General features: G+C 36.9%; 1 protein-coding gene across 9 annotated transcripts in view; it reads left to right on the top strand.

The window, feature by feature from the left end:
• Nucleotides 1-19,115, top strand: part of ARHGAP15 (Rho GTPase activating protein 15) — a 362,427-nt gene that overhangs the window by 190,966 nt on the left and 152,346 nt on the right. For all 9 annotated transcript variants that reach the window (XM_065070247.1, XM_021296541.2, XM_021296543.2 and 6 more), the window contains one exon: nt 7,108-7,206. In XM_065070247.1, the coding sequence (XP_064926319.1) occupies nt 7,108-7,206 (99 nt within the window). The remainder of the gene's footprint in view (nt 1-7,107; nt 7,207-19,115) is intronic.

Raw genomic sequence — 19,115 nt, 5'->3', positions numbered from 1 at the left:
TTTATTTTTCTAAAGGTGACTTAAATGGTTGCAGAAACCTCTCAAAACTATTTATTTGCTCATTTCTTAAGGGAAAAAATGTTAACCAATTTTTACAAGAAAAAATTCCTCCAGCTCTGAGAACATACATACTAACTTTTATCCCATAGGGAAATACTTCTGTCAGAACTGTAAATCCCTTAAAATAGGGGCTCGTAATAAAAGTGTGTCTAAAGCCTTGCAGGACATCTCAGTACCAAATTTCTGACAAAGAGCTGCTCTGTGTGCTAGTGAAGAATTGATGTAAATATCTGTGAAGCGTGTGGTGTTAATTACTCCAATGCAGTGGCACTGTAGGTGCTGTGAAAACCTTCACTTTTCATCAAGTGCTATTCATATTTGCCAGGGGCACTATAAAGCTCTCAAATGTATATTGATTTTTTACATTGTATGTCACATTGGAACCAAAACTCCAATAAATTTAACACATAAATTATAGTCATGAGTAAATACATTTTAAGGTGGTAAGTTCACTTAAACACAGTTCTGTGCTCTGTTAGTCACTGATGTGTACACACTTGGCCAGAAGACTTGACACATTTCTCCACATTAACCAAATTTGGGAATAGAGGCTTCAAAATTAAATAGCAGTTTGATCTCCTGGGGTACTTTGTTCTGCCAACATTGTTATCGGAAAATCTAGAAATTATGTGATTGTCATTTAACTCTTAACCAAACTTTGCTTATGTAGGATGTAGCAAATATCTATGTAGTAAATAAAGCAGTTAGTTAACAAATGGGAAGACTGAGAAATAGGAGGACAATAATCAGACAAGGGAATGTAGCAGACCAAAGTGTAAATGTGAGTTGCACGTTAATCTAAAATGAAGACACACCAACACTTTGCGTGACAAAAGGTTATTTTTGTCATCGCTGTCCCGTTTGCTTTCTAGTCCTTTGCGTAGAAGAAGCCAGAATGGGAACAGCACGTTGGCTCCATTCACGGCCATGGGCTGGTGACTGGGGATTGTTATTTTCCAGTGAGAATTCTAATGAAGATCATCAGTCCTTCTCATTCCATCTCACTCATACTTCTTCGATCTGAAAGCATTTTGAGTAGTTCTTGAGATGACAAGTAATACAGTATCTTTGCGTAACATGTATACATCTATATGCATGCTTATATTCATATATATCCACACAAACATCCGCGCAAACCTAGAAACGGTAAAGAAGAGGCGTGTTCCATGTCTGCCATATTAACAGTGTTATTTCGAGAATAACTATGTTGAAATTTATATGCTGGGGCAGGGGGTCCTCAGTTCCTTGGGACTGAAATATTCTCAGAATTTACAGAATCTGCACTAATATGCTGGAAAAATAATATATAAATCTTCCCTTTTAAAACTACTTTATAGTCTATAATTGAACTTTGATCTTCATGTTTGAGCTTTGTCATGATTTAATATTACCCAAAACGAACTGCCAACCTTCAACTTGATATTGGCCTGCTAACCTCCTGATTTCTGAGCCTTTCTAGTCCACACACACACAAAAAATACTTCTGTGAAACTGTGATTTTAAAGCTCTGGTGGTTGTTTTGGCAATAGACTGTCACAAAATACACTTTCAGTAAATGGTAAAAAAGCATGAGTAACAACTTAACACAAATGACACTGTAGGAAAGGAGGAAAAAGCGATGCAGCTGGCAAGAAATTTGTCTGTTTTTCTGGGGGGTTGTGTTTTTTGTTTCATTTTTTTTTTCTCCCCCAAAAGATAGACACCAAAGCAGTTTCAATAAATTCATTGAATTCATTTCTTAAGTCAAGGCAAAACCCAAAACAGCATAAAAATTGGAATGGTTACAACATTTTCAAGATGAAAATAAAAGCCACTCAATTGCTAGTGAAAGGAACTAGCTGTGATTTGGCTTGATAGCCTATAGAACAGGGCTCAGCATATGTTGGTGGCTGTGCAGATAGCAGCATAGAGATCACCAATCATTTTCTTTCTAGACAAGGGAAAAGTCTTTATTGTCTCATATGTCTCAATGGACCTCGGAGCAGTTCAATGTAATGAGTGTAACATTCATGAGAAGTCCAAAAGAGTAGATTAAGACCTACCTTTTGTGTGCTCAGTAATTCTTCTGGGTTATGCAGGAATTTAGCAAGTAATCTTGTGCCCATAATAATTTGGGAAAGTTAGGAACTGTTTCCTTCAAGTTGCAGGGACAGTGAGTCACAAGGGTATTTCTTTCTTTCTTTAACCACTATGTGGACTTTTGGAAGTACGTTTCCCAAACCCTGTGGATGGCCAAATACTGGATAAAGTAATTTATTTTTTTTTTCCTTTAACGTGATGGTCAGAAATAATTCAGATAATTCTAAAATGTCTCATTTTTGGATGCGTGTTTTGAGAAGCACAGCAGACTTGCTCTCTTTGAATTCAAATGAGTTCTTGTCCCACTAAAACACCATCATTTCTTAAAAGAGACCAGTGTCTGCAGTACTCTCCATTTTCCATTTTTCTGAGAATATGAAACAAATCTAGTAGCTCATATGCCACTTAATAGTAACTGTTCACAAATGTAATTTTTTTTTTAATTGATGACCACCACAGATCAACGATATATAGTAAATCTCCAAGTTAAAAGGACTGGCAAGATTCCCAGCTCGCATAAATCACAGGAGCTCCCCTGACAGTCTCCCTGACTTTGGTCAGCTGAGGACCTGGCCCACTTATTGTAAAAGCATCATGGCACTATTTGGAGCCCCAGTCTGGGTTCAGCATCATTTTAATGTCTGACTTAATGTGTCTGATGTTACAGAACGAGCAAGTAGAAGTCACCTTCCAGAATATGGCCCTTTGCAACCACATCCCTTGTCCCTGCAAAAAATTAATCGCTGTGGTGCCTACTATTTTGTTCTTCTCTCTGTACATTCCTCTTTTATTTCAGCTTTTCATTCTCTTTTCCCCTTTTCCCTGCCAACGTTCAAACAGATACAAAGAAAACAAACAACTTAGACATCTATACAGAGCTCTGGTAATCCAGCAGCTCAAATCCAGCTGTAGTAGAGTTAACTCTGCTCCTGTAAGGCACTGGATTGTGTAGATATAATTCATGTTTCTAAAAACTTGGGCATTACACCATTATACCTTCTCCTTGCATATCAGAATTTGAGCTTCTCCCTGAGAAATGGGCAGATGAGCCATACATAGCCTTCCCTGTTTTTTTTAATAAAAAACACTGAAGAAGGAGTTCTTTCCAAGTGTGGCCACATCTCATCCCTGTACACCAAAACCAGTTAAACAATGACATTCTCAGTGAGGATGTGGCTTGAGTGATTTTGTTTTAATTGTTTCTCTTCCAGAAGTATTGTCTCCCATAGACTAGATTTCTGCAGCTCAGAATTAGTGGCTTTGCTGCAGCCGGCAAGAGCTTCTCAAAAAAAAAGGAGCTCTGTCAGGCTCTGGGAAAACTTGAAGCTCACCAGAAGGAGCAATTCATTGCAGCTGTAATCATCATTTTATATTATACAACTTGCGAATGTCCATTCCCTCCTCTTCTGGTGTCTCGTTTTATATCCATGTGCAAAGCTGTCACACCCCCCACCATCTTAAATAGAAAGTTGAATGTGCAGATATCAGGGATGTGTAATGTAAACCATACCACCAAACATATTATGAATATATTGCTCTTCTTAAAAATGCTTGTTGGTTTTTCATACTACAGTATTGACTAACTGTCTGTGTTTGATGTATGGTTTACCAGCCTGATGTAGACTTATGGTTAGAGCTTAACTTGTTAGTTCTGCTTTTGCAGCCAATTCAGAATAACTACAGATGCCCCAAGATATTAAAATTGACTGCTCAAATGGACTCAGTGTGGGAGTTTCATTGGTTTTAAATTGATAACAGCTGAAAGAGTGAATGATTAAAGCTGTATATGGGCATAGTATGCAGCTCCTTTGTACAAGCTCTTGTGAACAGCATCCACTGTATGGGAAATTGCCTTTGTTCTAATAAAAGATATTTCTGAACAATTGTTAGTTTAAATTTTTAAATGATGAAACAAGAGCATTTCAGGAGCCTATAGAGGAAATAACTCCTGAGAAACTGGAATAACTCTGAGAAGATAAAGCGGATTTCTATTCAGAAGGGAGCATTTAAAGTTAAGTAGCATTCCATAAGGTGGTAATCGTGTCTATTTCCCAGGCATTTGAGTTAAATAAGCTGGATAGGAAACATAAACTGTCATAACAGGAGGTTAAGAGTGTTGTGTACATCTTTTTTTTTATGTCATAAAACCCGAAGTTTTGAAGGGGCCTTATCACTAATAAATCAAACAAAAGATTTTTGCTTCTTTTATCCCTTTGGGAGCAGTTCTTATTTTTTGAAAAAATCTTCTGGATTGTTTCCCCTTAGGCTAGTTTTAAAAGATATAAACATTTCTATAAAAGAATAAGAATATAATATTTTAATCTTATACATAAATCCACTTAACAAAAATTAGGAAGTTGCCATTCCTGTAATTCCTTGTTTTCAAAGGAAAACAAAGGTGCACAAACAAATCTTAGCTGATTTTTCCTCAATCATCCCCATGACCTGTAAGAGTGTAAATATGGCAGCGTAGCTACTGCCATTCCCATGTTTCTGTACAGAAACAGATCCGGCAAAGAAATCAATTGACTAGAGAGAGTCACGGAGATTGTGGTTCAGGAGTACCCAGAATTCAGAGTATTTGGGTGAGATCATGTTCTTATAAATACTCACAAACTTCTTGAAGGGGGAAATGATCCAAAGCTGTTGTGTGTCATTGTTTTAGTCTCTTTTGGTGCTCAGCAACAATTAATGCTGATTGGCTTCACCTTCCATTCAAGACAAAAATCCTGAGTGACTGTTTTTTAAAGAGCTGTTTTAACGCTTAACTGTGTGATAGGGGATGTGAATATATACATACAGTGAAAGGTACAGAAAAATGAGGTTAAACATTTTGCTGGAGAAGATACAGAATCTCCACTCAGAGAAGAAGTAATGGACTAGGTGAGAAATGTGTAATAGTTTCCAGCCTTTTTAATATTTCCTCCTAGAAATACCAAGTATTCTGCATTCATACTGGGGACTGAAAGAGTAACTGCAAAATAATCCTGGAATTTGGTAATAAAGGGGTTATAAGAGAGAAGAGAAGCTGCTGAACACCCATGCATTAATTTTGTTCAGTTCTTCATGTGTTGCCATCAAAACACAGCACAGTCCTTTGCCTGTTTTGCTTCCAAAACTGTTTACAAGTGACTTTGTCCACCAAATAAGACACATTTTTGCTTCTTTTTAACATAATTTACATTGGAGACCATTCCATATTATGCAAAGAATTTGACAGGTCTTTGCTAAAATTTTAAAAAACAATTAAGATGTCAAAAGAGGAAGTGCTAGTACATTTTAATCATAAATCTCTGTATATATAATTACCACTGAAGGCAGCTATAAATGTTTTATGAAGAAAATGTAACCAGACTGTGCTTTGTCAGAAACATAACCCCAAAACATGTAACAGACTGTTCGCTAATGCTTAATGCCACACATGCACACAATCTTCTTCAGCATAGTTTTGTGAACCCGGTCCTCCATCCCTTCTGCAGCCTAAACTCCGACTAACTTAAATTCAGGCTTTGGTGTACTCTGCCAGAAGGTAGATCACATACACTGGGAGGTGCTGGAACCATAGAATAGTTTGGGTTTTAAGGGACCTTCAAAGATCATCTAGATCAACCCTCAACTTCCCTGATACATATCAAGAAGCCCAAACCATCCCATGCACACCACCTTGTTTCCCTGATTGTTCTCTACTCTGGGGTATTAGGAAAAGAAAGGCAATCAGGTTGCTCTTGAAATCTAAGCTTAGTGAGAGGTAGTAGTGATTAACAATAGGAAAGTGAAGCTTCGCCTGTTAATGAGAATAAGGTGCACTGCTTGGAGGAAGAAGTCTACAAACTAATTATGGTGGAACATGGTGGGACTGATTATGGGGGAAATATTTATTGTCATGGGAGCTGTAGAGGACAGCAGGAGCTCCTGCTGTTCTGCATGTCACTGTGCTTGTTGGGTTTGCTCCGCAGAGCCCGAGCTTGTGTTAATACCCCTCAGCTATGTAAGCAAAAATTTCGAAAGCTTTTGTGCCAAGTTCCAAAATGTACTAGTCTGTTGAAATGCTATATGGAGACTGTCTCTTTGGATTAATGATGGTAGCACACTCCTATTGTTTAAGCATTTAACTGGCTCCTATTGAGTAGTTTCTTTCATCTCTTTGATTCATTTTGATTCTAACTGACAACATCCCCATTACTGATTGCTCCTTTCATAAATTCTCAAACATATAAAGTGGAAATGAAGCTAATTAGTAATCTGAGGAGTTTAACTTGCTTATACAAATATGCTGTAAGATCAACATTCTAAGTTGCTCAAAACTTTAAAATCATAAAAACTAAAAGGTAGCATTATCTACTTAAATGATTATTCATCAAAGAAACAACATGAATGACAAGTTAAACTTAGTGTAAGATGAAATCTTCATCAAAACACAACTAGGACATTCCATTTTTTTAATGGGCCATTTAGTGACCAAGAAAACCTCTTGTAAAGATGAGATTAAATTGTACCAAGTTGTAATGATGTAAAGTAATGAAGCCCTTGCATCCCTACGGTGATATATGGCAAGATTGGAACTCTGTATCTGCAGAACAGACAGGTTGCCCAACAATATACCTTTCAAGTTTGGGCCAACAGATAATATCACGTAGGATTTGGGATCAACAAGGTATAGAGCAGTATCTCTAGAATAGCCTTCACATTTTTATGGCAGGTCCAAGAAACCTCCAGAGACCACAGCTTTCAAGCCTTAGAAAGCTCAGGGTCTAAACTAAAGTTGAGCCCAACCTTAGTGCCAGGAGCAGCAGGTATTGAGAGGTTTGGTTTTGGGACAGGAGTTAACAACCACTAGGACTCCAAAAAATTTGTTTCCAACTTTGTCTGTCCATCTTCGATACCTGAGTTTTTAACTAATATGAAAGCTCAGAAGAGAGATAATAATGTGCTTTAATGTATTCTTCTCTCTTTTTTTTCCAAATGTAGATCAAATTTTTGGCTCCCATTTGCACTTGGTTTGTGAGCATGAGAAATCTACGGTCCCCCAGTTTGTAAGACTGTGTATAAAAGCTGTTGAAAAAAGAGGTGAGTACCTTAATATTTAACGTTATTTTATTTTTTCTATTAGTAATCAGAACTTTAGCCTTGTAACTCTGAACTGCCAGGATACGCAGGCAGTTCAATTTGTAATATATAATTTAAATATGGACTGAACTGTATCCCATTCTGTATCTTTTGTATCTTCATTGTCTTACTGATAGTACCAATTCATGCTGATTATTCCTTACATTTTGTTTGACATGTTGTTGTTTTAGTCTTTCTCTGGGTAAGCAAATGCTAAACATCAATAAAACGTCAGTAACTCTCATTCTGAAGTCTCTGGTGAGTGTAATGCCAATACTTTTTCCTAAGTCCTGAATAGTATTCAACCAAAATAAATTATTCTAGTGTGAACATTCTTTTTTTTTTTTTTTAATGCGTGCAGGTGTCTAATTTTTTAGTTATTTTAAAAAGCCAAAATATTGTGAGAATATTGGAATAAGTATTCATCCTCATTAAAAGTTTTGATTAATTTAATAAGAATTTTCATGGTATAAAAAGATGAGCTTAACACTGCTGCCTGTCTTCCTTTCTTCAGAGTGCATCTTCTCTCATTGAAGGTCATTTTCTTTGGAAGGTACATGCGGTAGATGCAGAATCTTAAAATGTATTGTATAAAAATGTGAGGCTTCATCACCATCTGTTACAAGTTTACAACTTGTTCCAGGGATCTGGGGAAACATATATCTTGCAAAAGATAGAAAATTTATTTTCAGAATAAGGCTGGGTGAACCCATTGTCACTACCATATACTGGAGCCTCAGAACAAGAGAACCAATGAAAAATAAAAAGATACTTAGACCGTTAACCACAAAGGAAAAAGCTATTTTAATTCCATCTTTGTTACCTGGTTTTATAGAGAAAGGTGCAATAAAAACTACCCTGGAGTTTCAAACTCTGGGAAATTCATGCTTTAATTTCACAGCAAAGAGAGCACTGGGATATTATTATTCCCAGAATGATTGGCAGGAAGTCATAGACTAAAAAACTGGAGATAATTCGGTAGGGGGAGATAGTAGCATTGGTTTTTTGGAGGAAGGTTGAGGCTGGATAAAGAAAGAGGCAAAGAGAGGGGAGAAATGTGTGAAGTGACTATTAACAGAGGAGGAATTGTGAGGAGAAATTCAGAACATGAAAAGGAAAGACAGAGATTAGATTATAAAAATGACATGCCATGCAGAACACATCTAATTGACTGTTTGGTTACAATCTTAGCACAGGTTCTCCAAAAGATGCACTGGATATTTCATAAGTGTTTTGTAGTATTTGACCACTCCTCCAGGAGAAGTGAGGCCTGAGGTCTCTGCACTGCTGCACTGTAATAGAAAAATCCAAGAAACCTAATTAAGTGTTTATTGTCTGTGTGATTATGAGAGAAAAGTTCACAGGAGAAAATTAAAATATCACTGTTTCTTCAGAGAAGTTCATCCTTTGCAGTATTGCATTTTTGTTCTGTTTCCTTCAAACTTGCTATGACTCGAGAAGTCTACCCCTCTTAGTTAGTCGCATATGTAAATAAAAGCTAATCATACGGCACAAGATAAAAATTTCATTTTATCACTGTATTTATGAGTTTATATTTGATATACAGTGTTTTCTATTATCGTTTTCTTAGATTAAGACGCTTGCATTTACTCGCATTCTATTTACCCAAAGTGTTGTTTTTACTAAGTTCTGGCATAAACTATCTCAGGACAGCAGTAATTTATGTGAAGCTAAGTCCAATGTTTATGCAAGCTTCTGATGACATTTTATACTGGGGTTGGTATTAGGAAGCAGCATGTGGAGGTGCCAAGTCTCCCAGCATGGCTGAGACTCAACAGATCTGAAGGCCTCCTCTTAATGGCCAGATATGCCTCCAGCCAAGATACTCAACTGCAGAGTCATGGGAAATACTTACGTACCAATTATGGGAAAGGCACATTTAATGAAAACTGTATGTTTACTTTCATAGTCTTAGTAAGATGGCCTAGATACTCGGTACAGCTGGCATATTGGCTGTTGTAGGAGAGCTTTTTTTTTACTCCTATTTAGAAAATATATCATCTACATACTGTAACTGTACCAAAATGTTACTTGCGTGCTTCATTTAAGATAAAGGATTATTAGGAAAAAAGACCTTAGGAGACTAAGGTTACAATACACACATACTTTACTGAGCGGTTGTGTTCTTATTTATCAGCTCATGTTTTTAATTTTTACTTACCTATTGATATTCTATGTGTTTTTATTTTTTCTTTAAACATTATCACTCTACACAGAGAGTCTAGCAGTGATCTGAATAAATCATATTAATTAGTGCATTTTCCTGTGTAGATGAGGTTATGTACAGTAGCCAACTGTAGTAGTATTCTCCCACAGATTAAAAATGCAGAGGGTGTCATTAGCTGTTGGGATTTCCTGTTTAGTTACGCTATTTTTTAAATGTATGTCTACATTGAAATCAAAGGAATTATTCTGAAATTATTCTGCTGCAACTTAGATCAGATTTTGGTCATTTATCCCTTAGGCTACTGTTTGCTTATTCACCGTTGCAGGACAGGGGTACTTTACAAGGACTGGTCTAAAAATTCTTACACCATAATGCATATTTATCTCCCCAACAAGGATGCACTTGTTCAACAGTGAATTCCATTTTTTCAGCCTTTTTTTTTGGGTGTTTCTAGTTATTGAAACAGGGCTGGGAAGCAGAAGGTCTTTCTACATTTACTCACCCATCTTGCAGGGCCAGTAGTGGAGTTTAACAGTCCACAAAAATGTGCCCATTCTTGTAAACTTGTAAGACAATAGTCACATATAAATTTATTCTTTTTAAACTTTTTTTTTAAAATGAAAGCTCAGGTTTTTCTTCATCCATCCTCTATTATTTACTAATTCATATTTTTTTATGAACTTCTTGTCCTGGGTATTTAACTATACAGACCCATGCCACTGAAGTCAAAGGTATTTAGGCAAAGAGCATTTGCACCCTTGGCATCCAATGCAATATCCTAAATAGAAAAAAAAACTTGCACGTATATGATATGATCTGATGAGGGTAAGAGAATAAGTCTGTACCATTCAAATACAGTGGCTACTCAAAGATTTCTAGCATTTCTTTCTACTTTTTCAGGGCCTTGGAGGGAAATTTTTTCATGGAACATCATATTCAGTATTTTTTCTATGTAGTCTTTTCCTTTGTCATCAACATCTATCTTGGATGCATCTCAGGCTTTTCTGGGGCTATTTGATGAGTTGCTTCTTCAGTCTGTCTTCCGCAATTCTTCTTGTCCCCAAAAAGTGTCAGGTAGGTGTCCCTGACCCCGAGCTGGGGGTGCAGCAGGGAAAGCCTGGGACAATCCTCCCGTGTGCTACAGCTCACATGCTCTGCACTCCTGCCAAGGGTGGGACGCAATGCGAGATTTCTGGTGTTTCTAGGCCAGATATAATTTCCAGTCATTTCTTGAGTGGCCTATTTATTTTGTTATCCACGACCCTTTAAAAGTTCTGGCTCTTTTTTTGCTCCCCCCCCAGCCCCCCCCCCCCCTTTTCTTAAATATGTAAAAGGCATGAGTAAAATGCTTAAAAAAATCAAAAATATCAGTCTGCATTGTACCTAAACAAAATGACATTCAGTACTTCTCATAGTAATGTTGTACTGGGTGAAAACAGTCTGATACTAAACTTTTTTCTGGGGATGATCATTTGTCTGTGTGTCTAATGACAGAGTAAATGAACACCCCGAGCAGTCAGTATCCTAAACCTATCGAGAGTATCCAGTGTAGTTTAGGTTTTGTAAAGAAATATAGTACTAATGCTCCAGGGAAATATAATTTAACTTTCATCTCTCTTTTGAAATGTCCTTCATTTTCTCCGTCTGTTCCCAAATCCAAGTTAGTGTTCTCAAATCAGCCTAAATGACTTGAAAAATGACACTGCAGGCAGCAAAGCTGATGATTACAGGTACCGTTTCCATTCTGAACTGGACATTGAAGACATTGTTTTCTGTTGCTTTTCTTGGAGCACAGGATGCTCTGACAGGAATGATACACAAAATTACATATTTGATTCAATGCCTAAAAGCCACCCTGGGATCCATAACCTTGCATAAAGATTTAAGAAAGACCTTTAGTCCACTTCTGAGAAGGTTCTTAGCTTAGAAAACTTTATCTTTCAACTTTACTTCTTAGCAGCTGTTATGTTTTTTTGCTGTCGTTTGTTTGACAGGATCCAGTTATAGGTTCCGATGTCTGTTTAAAGAAACAGGGAGGTTGTTGGCTTTAAAATTCCCTTACTGCTTGTGTGTTCAACATTTTCCCAGGCTTTTCTACATAGTTTGCCAAGTAAAGGGACTGACCTTTTGTAGCAAACACTTTTTCATTTCTAAATGCTCACTTTGATTTTTGTCCCATTTTATGCTCATTCCAAACTGTTTACAACCCACTAAAAATGACTGTGAATTATATGTTTGTGTAATGGATTCCTTTTGTGGTCAGAGTGGAATGTTTACTTTGAACAATTAGTTATCTTTGGGCAGATTATAGTGACCTGAAAAAAGAACGGCTAAAATTATTATAGTACCTTAACTATTTCCTTTTGTTATCTTCTCTGTTTGTCCAGTGTATTATTTACTGGGTTTCATTCCTTTCAGCCCCAGTGAAAAAATCATGTTAAATAAGAACAGCGACACAAGATCCCTGAGCGTAGGGTTCTTGTTTTGGGGGATTGGTTTGCTGAGGTAGGACCAGCGGGAATTCAGAAGCGACCATTAGGCACTTAGAGGCTGGGTGTGCAATTTTAAGAAGACCCTGTTTAGAAAGAAATTTTAAGCACTTTCTGTGTGAAAATCCAATTTCTCAAAAACGTCCAAAGTTTGACACTCCAAAACACCTAAAAATCGAGACTCCGTTTGCCTTTATTGTCCATAACTGCAATTTGATTATGCATAATACTGCAGAAAGGCACACATGCGAAGTCTCATACAGGAAAGTATCCAGTGTTTAAGGGAGAAAATGTATTTATGGGCAAAGATAAAGTACCTTATGAGATGCAGTAAAGAAATACAGTCATCCTGATGAAGAGAAATGAAGATAAAAATGGTATTTTAAACAACCTCACCTCCCAAATGCCATGCTGCCCTGTGACAGAAGGTTGTGTCCCTTTCATCAGTTTTATCTCTTAATCTAAAAGCTAAAGTGCAGCTAAAAGCACTTTAAAACCTATTTATAAAAAAAAAAAAAAAAAAAGAAAAGAAAAAGAAAGTGATATTTCATTACCTTCTAAATCATATCCCGCTTAAAATGTAGTTAGTATTCTGGTAGAAAGTTTACATAGAGGAGAGTTCACTTATCTCAAGGAGTGAAGCAAAGAGGAAATGAGTTTTAAAAATATAAAGTATTGTGAATATATATTTATATAGCTGGGAAAAATGAGGTTTTAAAACAGTTTAATGCCATCTCATTTTCTAATGGAAGAAAACTGCCAAAGTCCCAAACACCTCTTAAAGCTGATGAACTCCCACACCAAGATCACTAACTTTGTTGTGGTGTAGTTAGAAGATTATAGGAGCACAGTGAGGATGGCAGAAGCCATGAGGCCATTGCAGCTAAAATATGTATTAATAGCCACTATATATAACCTTTAGTAGCTTATATCCTTATATTTATTGTAATGCTCCATATTATTAGATTTGTGTTCAGCGACTTGCTCCTCCAGGTTGTATTTAGCTTAAGCAATATTTTTTTTTATGTATTTGGTTCTTGAAAATTCTTCAGTATCATTCCTGAGGACCTGGAAGTCTGAAAGTACAGGGTAGTTTTGCCAGGGGTTGCTCACCACTGTCTTTGAACTCCCATTAAATGTCCAGTGTTCCTGGGCTGCTTCCCAGCATGATCAGACCAAACCCATCAGCTGGTGGCATAAAGGATTTGTTCTGGCAACGTTTTCTTGAGAAGAAGGGAAACCTCAGGAGACCAACCTCTATCCTGTGCAGTTTTAGATTTCTGTCTGAGTGTAGGATTATTCTCCAACAGCACTTGGCCCCTGAGCAGTCACTGAAATGTATTTTGTTTGTGTTTTCTCTCTATTGTATCTTTTAGCATATTTCTACCCTCAGAGCAAGAGACTTCGTGAATAGCAGTTTGTTTCCTACAAGCTTATTCACTGTTTCTCAGTACTTATTCTCCCCTGGAAAGGTATTTTCCGAACTTTTTTCCCCTCCTCCCAGGCCTACACATGCTTCCTTGCTTACCCAGATATAATTTTACATACAATTTCCAGTGGCTTTAGAATTCAGTACCCTGAAAGTACAGAGATCATATTCCTTCACCAAATGATCTGAGCTCCCAGTTCTGCTAATTTTGTACTGTTCATTCTTTCCCACTTTGGGATAATCTATTATACTTGGATCCAGGCACGCACTAAGAGCTAATACTTCCATGAAGAATGTGCAATTTGTACTGTTTAGCTTGTGATGAGATTCCTGAAGTCTTTTATGATTCTATCTTGTTCCAAGGAGGCTTCTGCTCCCAGATTTATATGTGCTGATTTTTTTATATTTTTTTAAAAAAGAAAAACAAGCTGATAGGAAAAAAATTACACACACACACAAATATCCAGCAGCTCAGCAGATAAAGCCTTTTTCCAGGGAATTCTAGTGGGATGAAGAAAACTGTTTCTGCGGGCATTGAACTACGTTTACTTTAAAGTGGCCAACAAGCATAAACTTAAACGTACGTATGAATGCAATAAAAAGCAACAAAGTTCTGAGAAAAGCCATTGCAAATTCGTGATTTAAAAGGTTTTGTGTTTGTTTGTTTGCTGGGTTTTGGTTTGTTTGTTTGCATGGGGTTTTTTTTTGTTTTGCTTATCCTTCTTTTGAGTAGAAATTAAGAGTGGTTGAACTTAGTGCAAACATGTTGGCAGGCTTTCCTCAACCATTTCTGTCTTCGGGCTCAGGCAATCGCGCTATAGCCACCTTTCTTAGAGTAAGAGCCAGTTAATAGCGTTGTGCAAGGTCCAAGTCCGAGTTGGCTCCGAAGGGTATTCACTCTGGGGCCTCTGTGTCTGCTAGAAAGCCACATTCTGAGTGAGGAAAAATATCAAGAAGTGTCAACAGGAAACATCACGGAAGGGCATACAAGACAAATTAGAGAAAAGGAGACAACAGCAGGAAAAAAAAGGGCAAAAAAGCCTTGCAATGACAATGCGTAAGAGAGAGAATAAATAAATGTTTTTTAAAAATTGGAAGCAGAGATGGTAAGCTAGTTAGAAGAAAAAGCCATTAAAAAAAGGCAAGCATTCGAACCAGTTGCTGTCTTTGTCATAGTTACCTGATACCTGTTTCACTGATTAATCTGTTCCAGAGAAATGTATCCATTTCTACGAAGAAGAGGGGGATTTGTATTTTAAGCCTTGCCAGTAACAACAAGCAGACACTCAGTGTGCACCAGAGTAACATTTGCAATGCCTGGGCCAAATTCATGCCTTGTGTAATTTTATTGCTTTTACTGGAATTACACCAGAGATGAGTTTGGCCTTTTGCCTTTTTCTAGCATTGTATAATATATCTATTAGTGAACATGCAGAAGGAAACAGGGCATTTTGTCTTCAGAATTTTCCATAAAATCTTTTTCAATAGTCTTAATAAATAAAATAAACCACTTAACCTATGAAAGAAAAAAGAATCAAACAACATTTTCTAGATATTGAAATAATGTTAATATACTTTGTAAATCAAGTAGTTGACATTTGTACACGCTGAAACAAAAAGTCTTGAGAAATGTAAAGCCAGCTGATATTCCGTGCCAAAGAGAAAATGAAGGTTCCTGACGTACCCTCTGGTCAGAGTCAGATTTGGGGTAGATTACACATGAGTATCGACTTCCTAGCCGTGCAAAAGCTATAAAGTCCTCCTTTTTCTCCTGAATAAAGCGAAGATTTGAGGCACTGTGCTCTAGTACAGTCCACATGCCATCACAGACAAGGAGCTGGCAGGATTGCCACTGCAAACCCTGCTTAGTCAGAACTTACGGTCCAGCCATTAATAGAACACATTGGGCTAACACTTCACAAAATGAGTCTTGGCCTAGAGGAGATGTTCATACACATTAAAAAAATCGTTAAGTCCAGTAACTTCCTTTAAGGGGGAAAAAAAAGTAATTGTAGTTTCAGATTCTTCTAAAATCCCTGCCACTGAAAAATGAAGTTATGGTTTTTTAAATAAAATTATGAAGGCATCATTCCACAATGTAGGCTAATTGCTTTTCCTGTGGAATAAAGAAAAAATTACTACAAGTACACTGTATTTTTTATTCAAAAGAGTTTTACAGCAATAAAAGAAAACACATTAAAAAAAGTTTTGCTGTCTGTATGCAACACTATGGGGTCAGTTTAAAAAACCCTGTCTCTTTTTTTTTTCTGCTCGCAATTCAAGAGAGCAAATAACTGCAGTTGTATTTTATTACTTCAATTATTTGCTGTAGCAGCCTGTGTTACATCAATATTTTAACCATATAATATAGCAGTCTAATGGGATTGATACCTAAGTGAGAGAAATCGTACCAACAGAAAGCGTCAGGAGCAAGGCAGAGGGCAAAGTAAGAGGGCAGCTTAAAAAGAAGGCTTTATGTTAAGGTTTACACTTAAGAGAAGATTTTTCAGTTCATTTTACTCCTCTGAATTTATGAAACCGATGTTGTTAGCAATCTAGTAACTGAATTGTCCCCAGATTGGCTACTGCCTGATAAACCCCCAAGGAATTAACAAGTTTTAAAGATCTCCAGTTGCACATTCGTTTAGCAGATTGTTTTATTATAATCAAGATCCCCACAGATCATGAATATAATTATATAGCAAACCAACTTTTTGTCTCCACACAGGCAAACAATGCTCCTTGGTTTGGGAGGAATGACATAGATGTAAATGAGAGCAAAATGCGGTCATTTTGTTTCGTAACGCAACAGAACCATATCACTTGGATGCTGAGCAGCTCTGGCCAGCCTGATCCAGCTCTCTCTTCATGATTCCTTCATACACCTTTGTTTTGGTGTCAGAGATGATGCATTTCAAATAACTGAAATTCTCAGGACACAAATATTGCCATTGTAAACTGTTTTCTCATGCTTATTCTACTTCGTAATGGATATAGGTTATTTTGTTCTATAATTCCTGCTTTACTGATACCAGCCTCGGTCCACCAAAACAGACGGAGTCTTCTCTTAAGGACCTGAATCGATCTATTTTGTGGTCCATGGCTATATATTCTAGTTAAGGAAATGCTTCAGTGTTTTGTTGGATCAGGGCCTTAAGCTTTATATATATCACAGATGTAAATATCCAGATTTTCTCTCAGGATTTAAAAACAAAAAATGAGTTGTTCAGCTACCCAGATTATGGGCCATAATACTGAGGCTCTTAAAATCACTGAGGAGCCCTCCAAACCAAAGGTAAGGTGGTGGGTCTTCTCTGAGATGTCTTCATTCAGAAAATAAGAAAGTCCTCAAAAGACACAGAGGGGCTATTCCATGGTTCTTCCTTCCATCTTCACAGGAAAAAATTCCCCCAATATTTCAAACCATATGTTTAGATTTGTCAGTCCTGAGCTGACGTGGTGTTATGTGACATAAAACACCAAAGTAGCTGCCACCAAGCGGCTTTCCTGTGCCAGCAGTAACCACACAATGGTGTTGGAGGTACCACAACTTTTTGTTTACTTAGAAATGAAATAATTTTGATGGGTGTATGGTATCAGTTAGCAAGTGTTGAGTTCTTTATGGTGATACTGCTCATGTTGGCTTAAATAGAAAACAGATAAGCTCAGAAATCTTTAATACGAAAAGTTTCTTACTGTACTTGTAGCGATGCCCCGTGGAGCCACTAGAACTAAAAATCTGTCAGCATACTTGGTAGAAACTTTGCCTCATGGTCGTCTAACTCATATGATGGAGATTAAAGTGAACAAAATCTTGGCACATAGTTTGGCAGTGGAGAAGCATTCCTCTGTTCGTGTGTAGATGTGTGTGTGTATGAGATGGATACACAGAGAGGGGAGAAATTTGACAGCCACTCACTCGGTGTTAAATTATCAGGTGCTACATATTTTTAATAAACCTTAGCAGTGAGATAAGATACATCCTCTTCTATGGAAAACTGCTTTCACTTAGCCTATAAAATTTTCAAACAAGCTGAGCATCTGCTCTAACCGCTGAAAACAAAATCATTCAAATTCTCCAGCCTAGCTAAAATGTAAGCCAGGCTTGAATCCAAACATGGAGATGCTGGAAGGGTGCTCTTTAGGCATTCGTGTTTTCCTACTTTATCACTAAAACTCACAAACTGTTTTATTTAATGCCCTGATCTATGACCTGCAGGACTATCCTCACAGCAGTGGTTAGTCTCTGCTCAAAACCAGCCCTGGTCCAGTGATGAAGCTTTTTACACAGCACTTCTGCCATCCCTGAGCAAAGACACAATCTTTTTAGATACTTTGCAAGCCATCATGATGCACTGATGTCAGAAAAGTATCTGAATGTGCACACTAGAAATTTTTCACAATGGTTTCTTTTGTTATCTCTGTTTCAGTTGCATTTGTTGTATTCTGATATGCCATACATTAAAAACACAGAGAGCACAGCTTACAGTGTGAGTTTGTGTTAGAAACTTTGCAACTGTCTTGGACGTCTCTATAGTAAATGTCATTAATAATTACTGGAATTTTCACCAGAGAAGGAAATTAGATATGGAAAACCCTGTATGCCAACTTTGCCTTTCCAAGCCTTCAGAAACACCAGAGGGTCTACGTGAACCCTAGTAAAAGGGATGAGATTGGATTTCCACCTTCCTTACATCATTCCATGTCACAGTCAGGATTAAGATACAAAGACAATGATTCAAATAAAAAATTTTTCTGTAGCTTCACATTTTAAAATAATTATCTTCCATGAAAATATCAAATTATACTGATATTTATGCATTTACTTTCATTGCCAGCAACTTGGTTTTTCTTTTCAGAAATCAGTATTTTTGTTAATTTCTTGTGCATTTCACTTATGTTTCAGTTATATTATTTGTGTTTCATTGTGATTTATTTTTTTTTTTGCATATTTCAAAGCAGAAAGCAATTTTTTCCATTTCAGACTATACTTAAACAACTCTTTTCAGGAGTTCCTGAGTAATTCATATACAAGTTTTGTGCTATTTTAATGCAGCATACCATGGTATGCACACCAAATGAAGACTATGGAGTTTCTTCTGTCAAAGTAATGAAGTATGCGCTAGTCTCTTAAATTTTTGGTACTTACCACTCTGTAATTCTTCAGGATTTTTATGGTTTCTGTAGATATCTTGGCTACATTTTTTGCCAAAGGTTGCTTTGGTAATGGTTCAAATTTTGGCCAAATTAACTGAAGGCAGAAAAAAAGCTCTGAAGTTACCTGAACCTGTTTGGGGACAGAAAATGTAGTGGGAATGTCAGGAAAAAATAATATATCTAACTGCAGAGTCCTGTCACTACAATGGGGAAAACAAGTGGGAAAATATCTAAGCATGATAAGCTTCTGTCATATAAAAATTAATGTTTTGATTTTTCCACATAATACGGCTTAATGCCACTGTTTCATAACACTAAATACTACTTTTGCAAAAACAGGAAAATTTTCCTCACTTGTTAGACGAGAGGTTCATCACACGAAAGATGGTGCAAGAGCATTTAGTGGCATCCCTTTGTTTTAAGTATTATTGTCTCTTTAAATGTCTGCAATGTACATCAGAAAATCTATTACTGAATTAAAAGGTGCCTATGTTTATGCATATACATACACATATTTGATCACATTTATATGTAAAATAGATATGCAATGCTAGAAATTCAATAAGTTGGTGTTAGACAGCCATATGTGTCTTTATCTTCCCAGAGA

Source organism: Columba livia, chromosome 7 (assembly GCF_036013475.1).
Source record: "Columba livia isolate bColLiv1 breed racing homer chromosome 7, bColLiv1.pat.W.v2, whole genome shotgun sequence".
In the NCBI taxonomy this organism is placed as follows: domain Eukaryota; kingdom Metazoa; phylum Chordata; class Aves; order Columbiformes; family Columbidae; genus Columba; species Columba livia.
The sequence above is the reverse complement of the archived record's forward strand: the minus strand, read 5'-3'. Positions and strand labels throughout refer to the sequence as shown.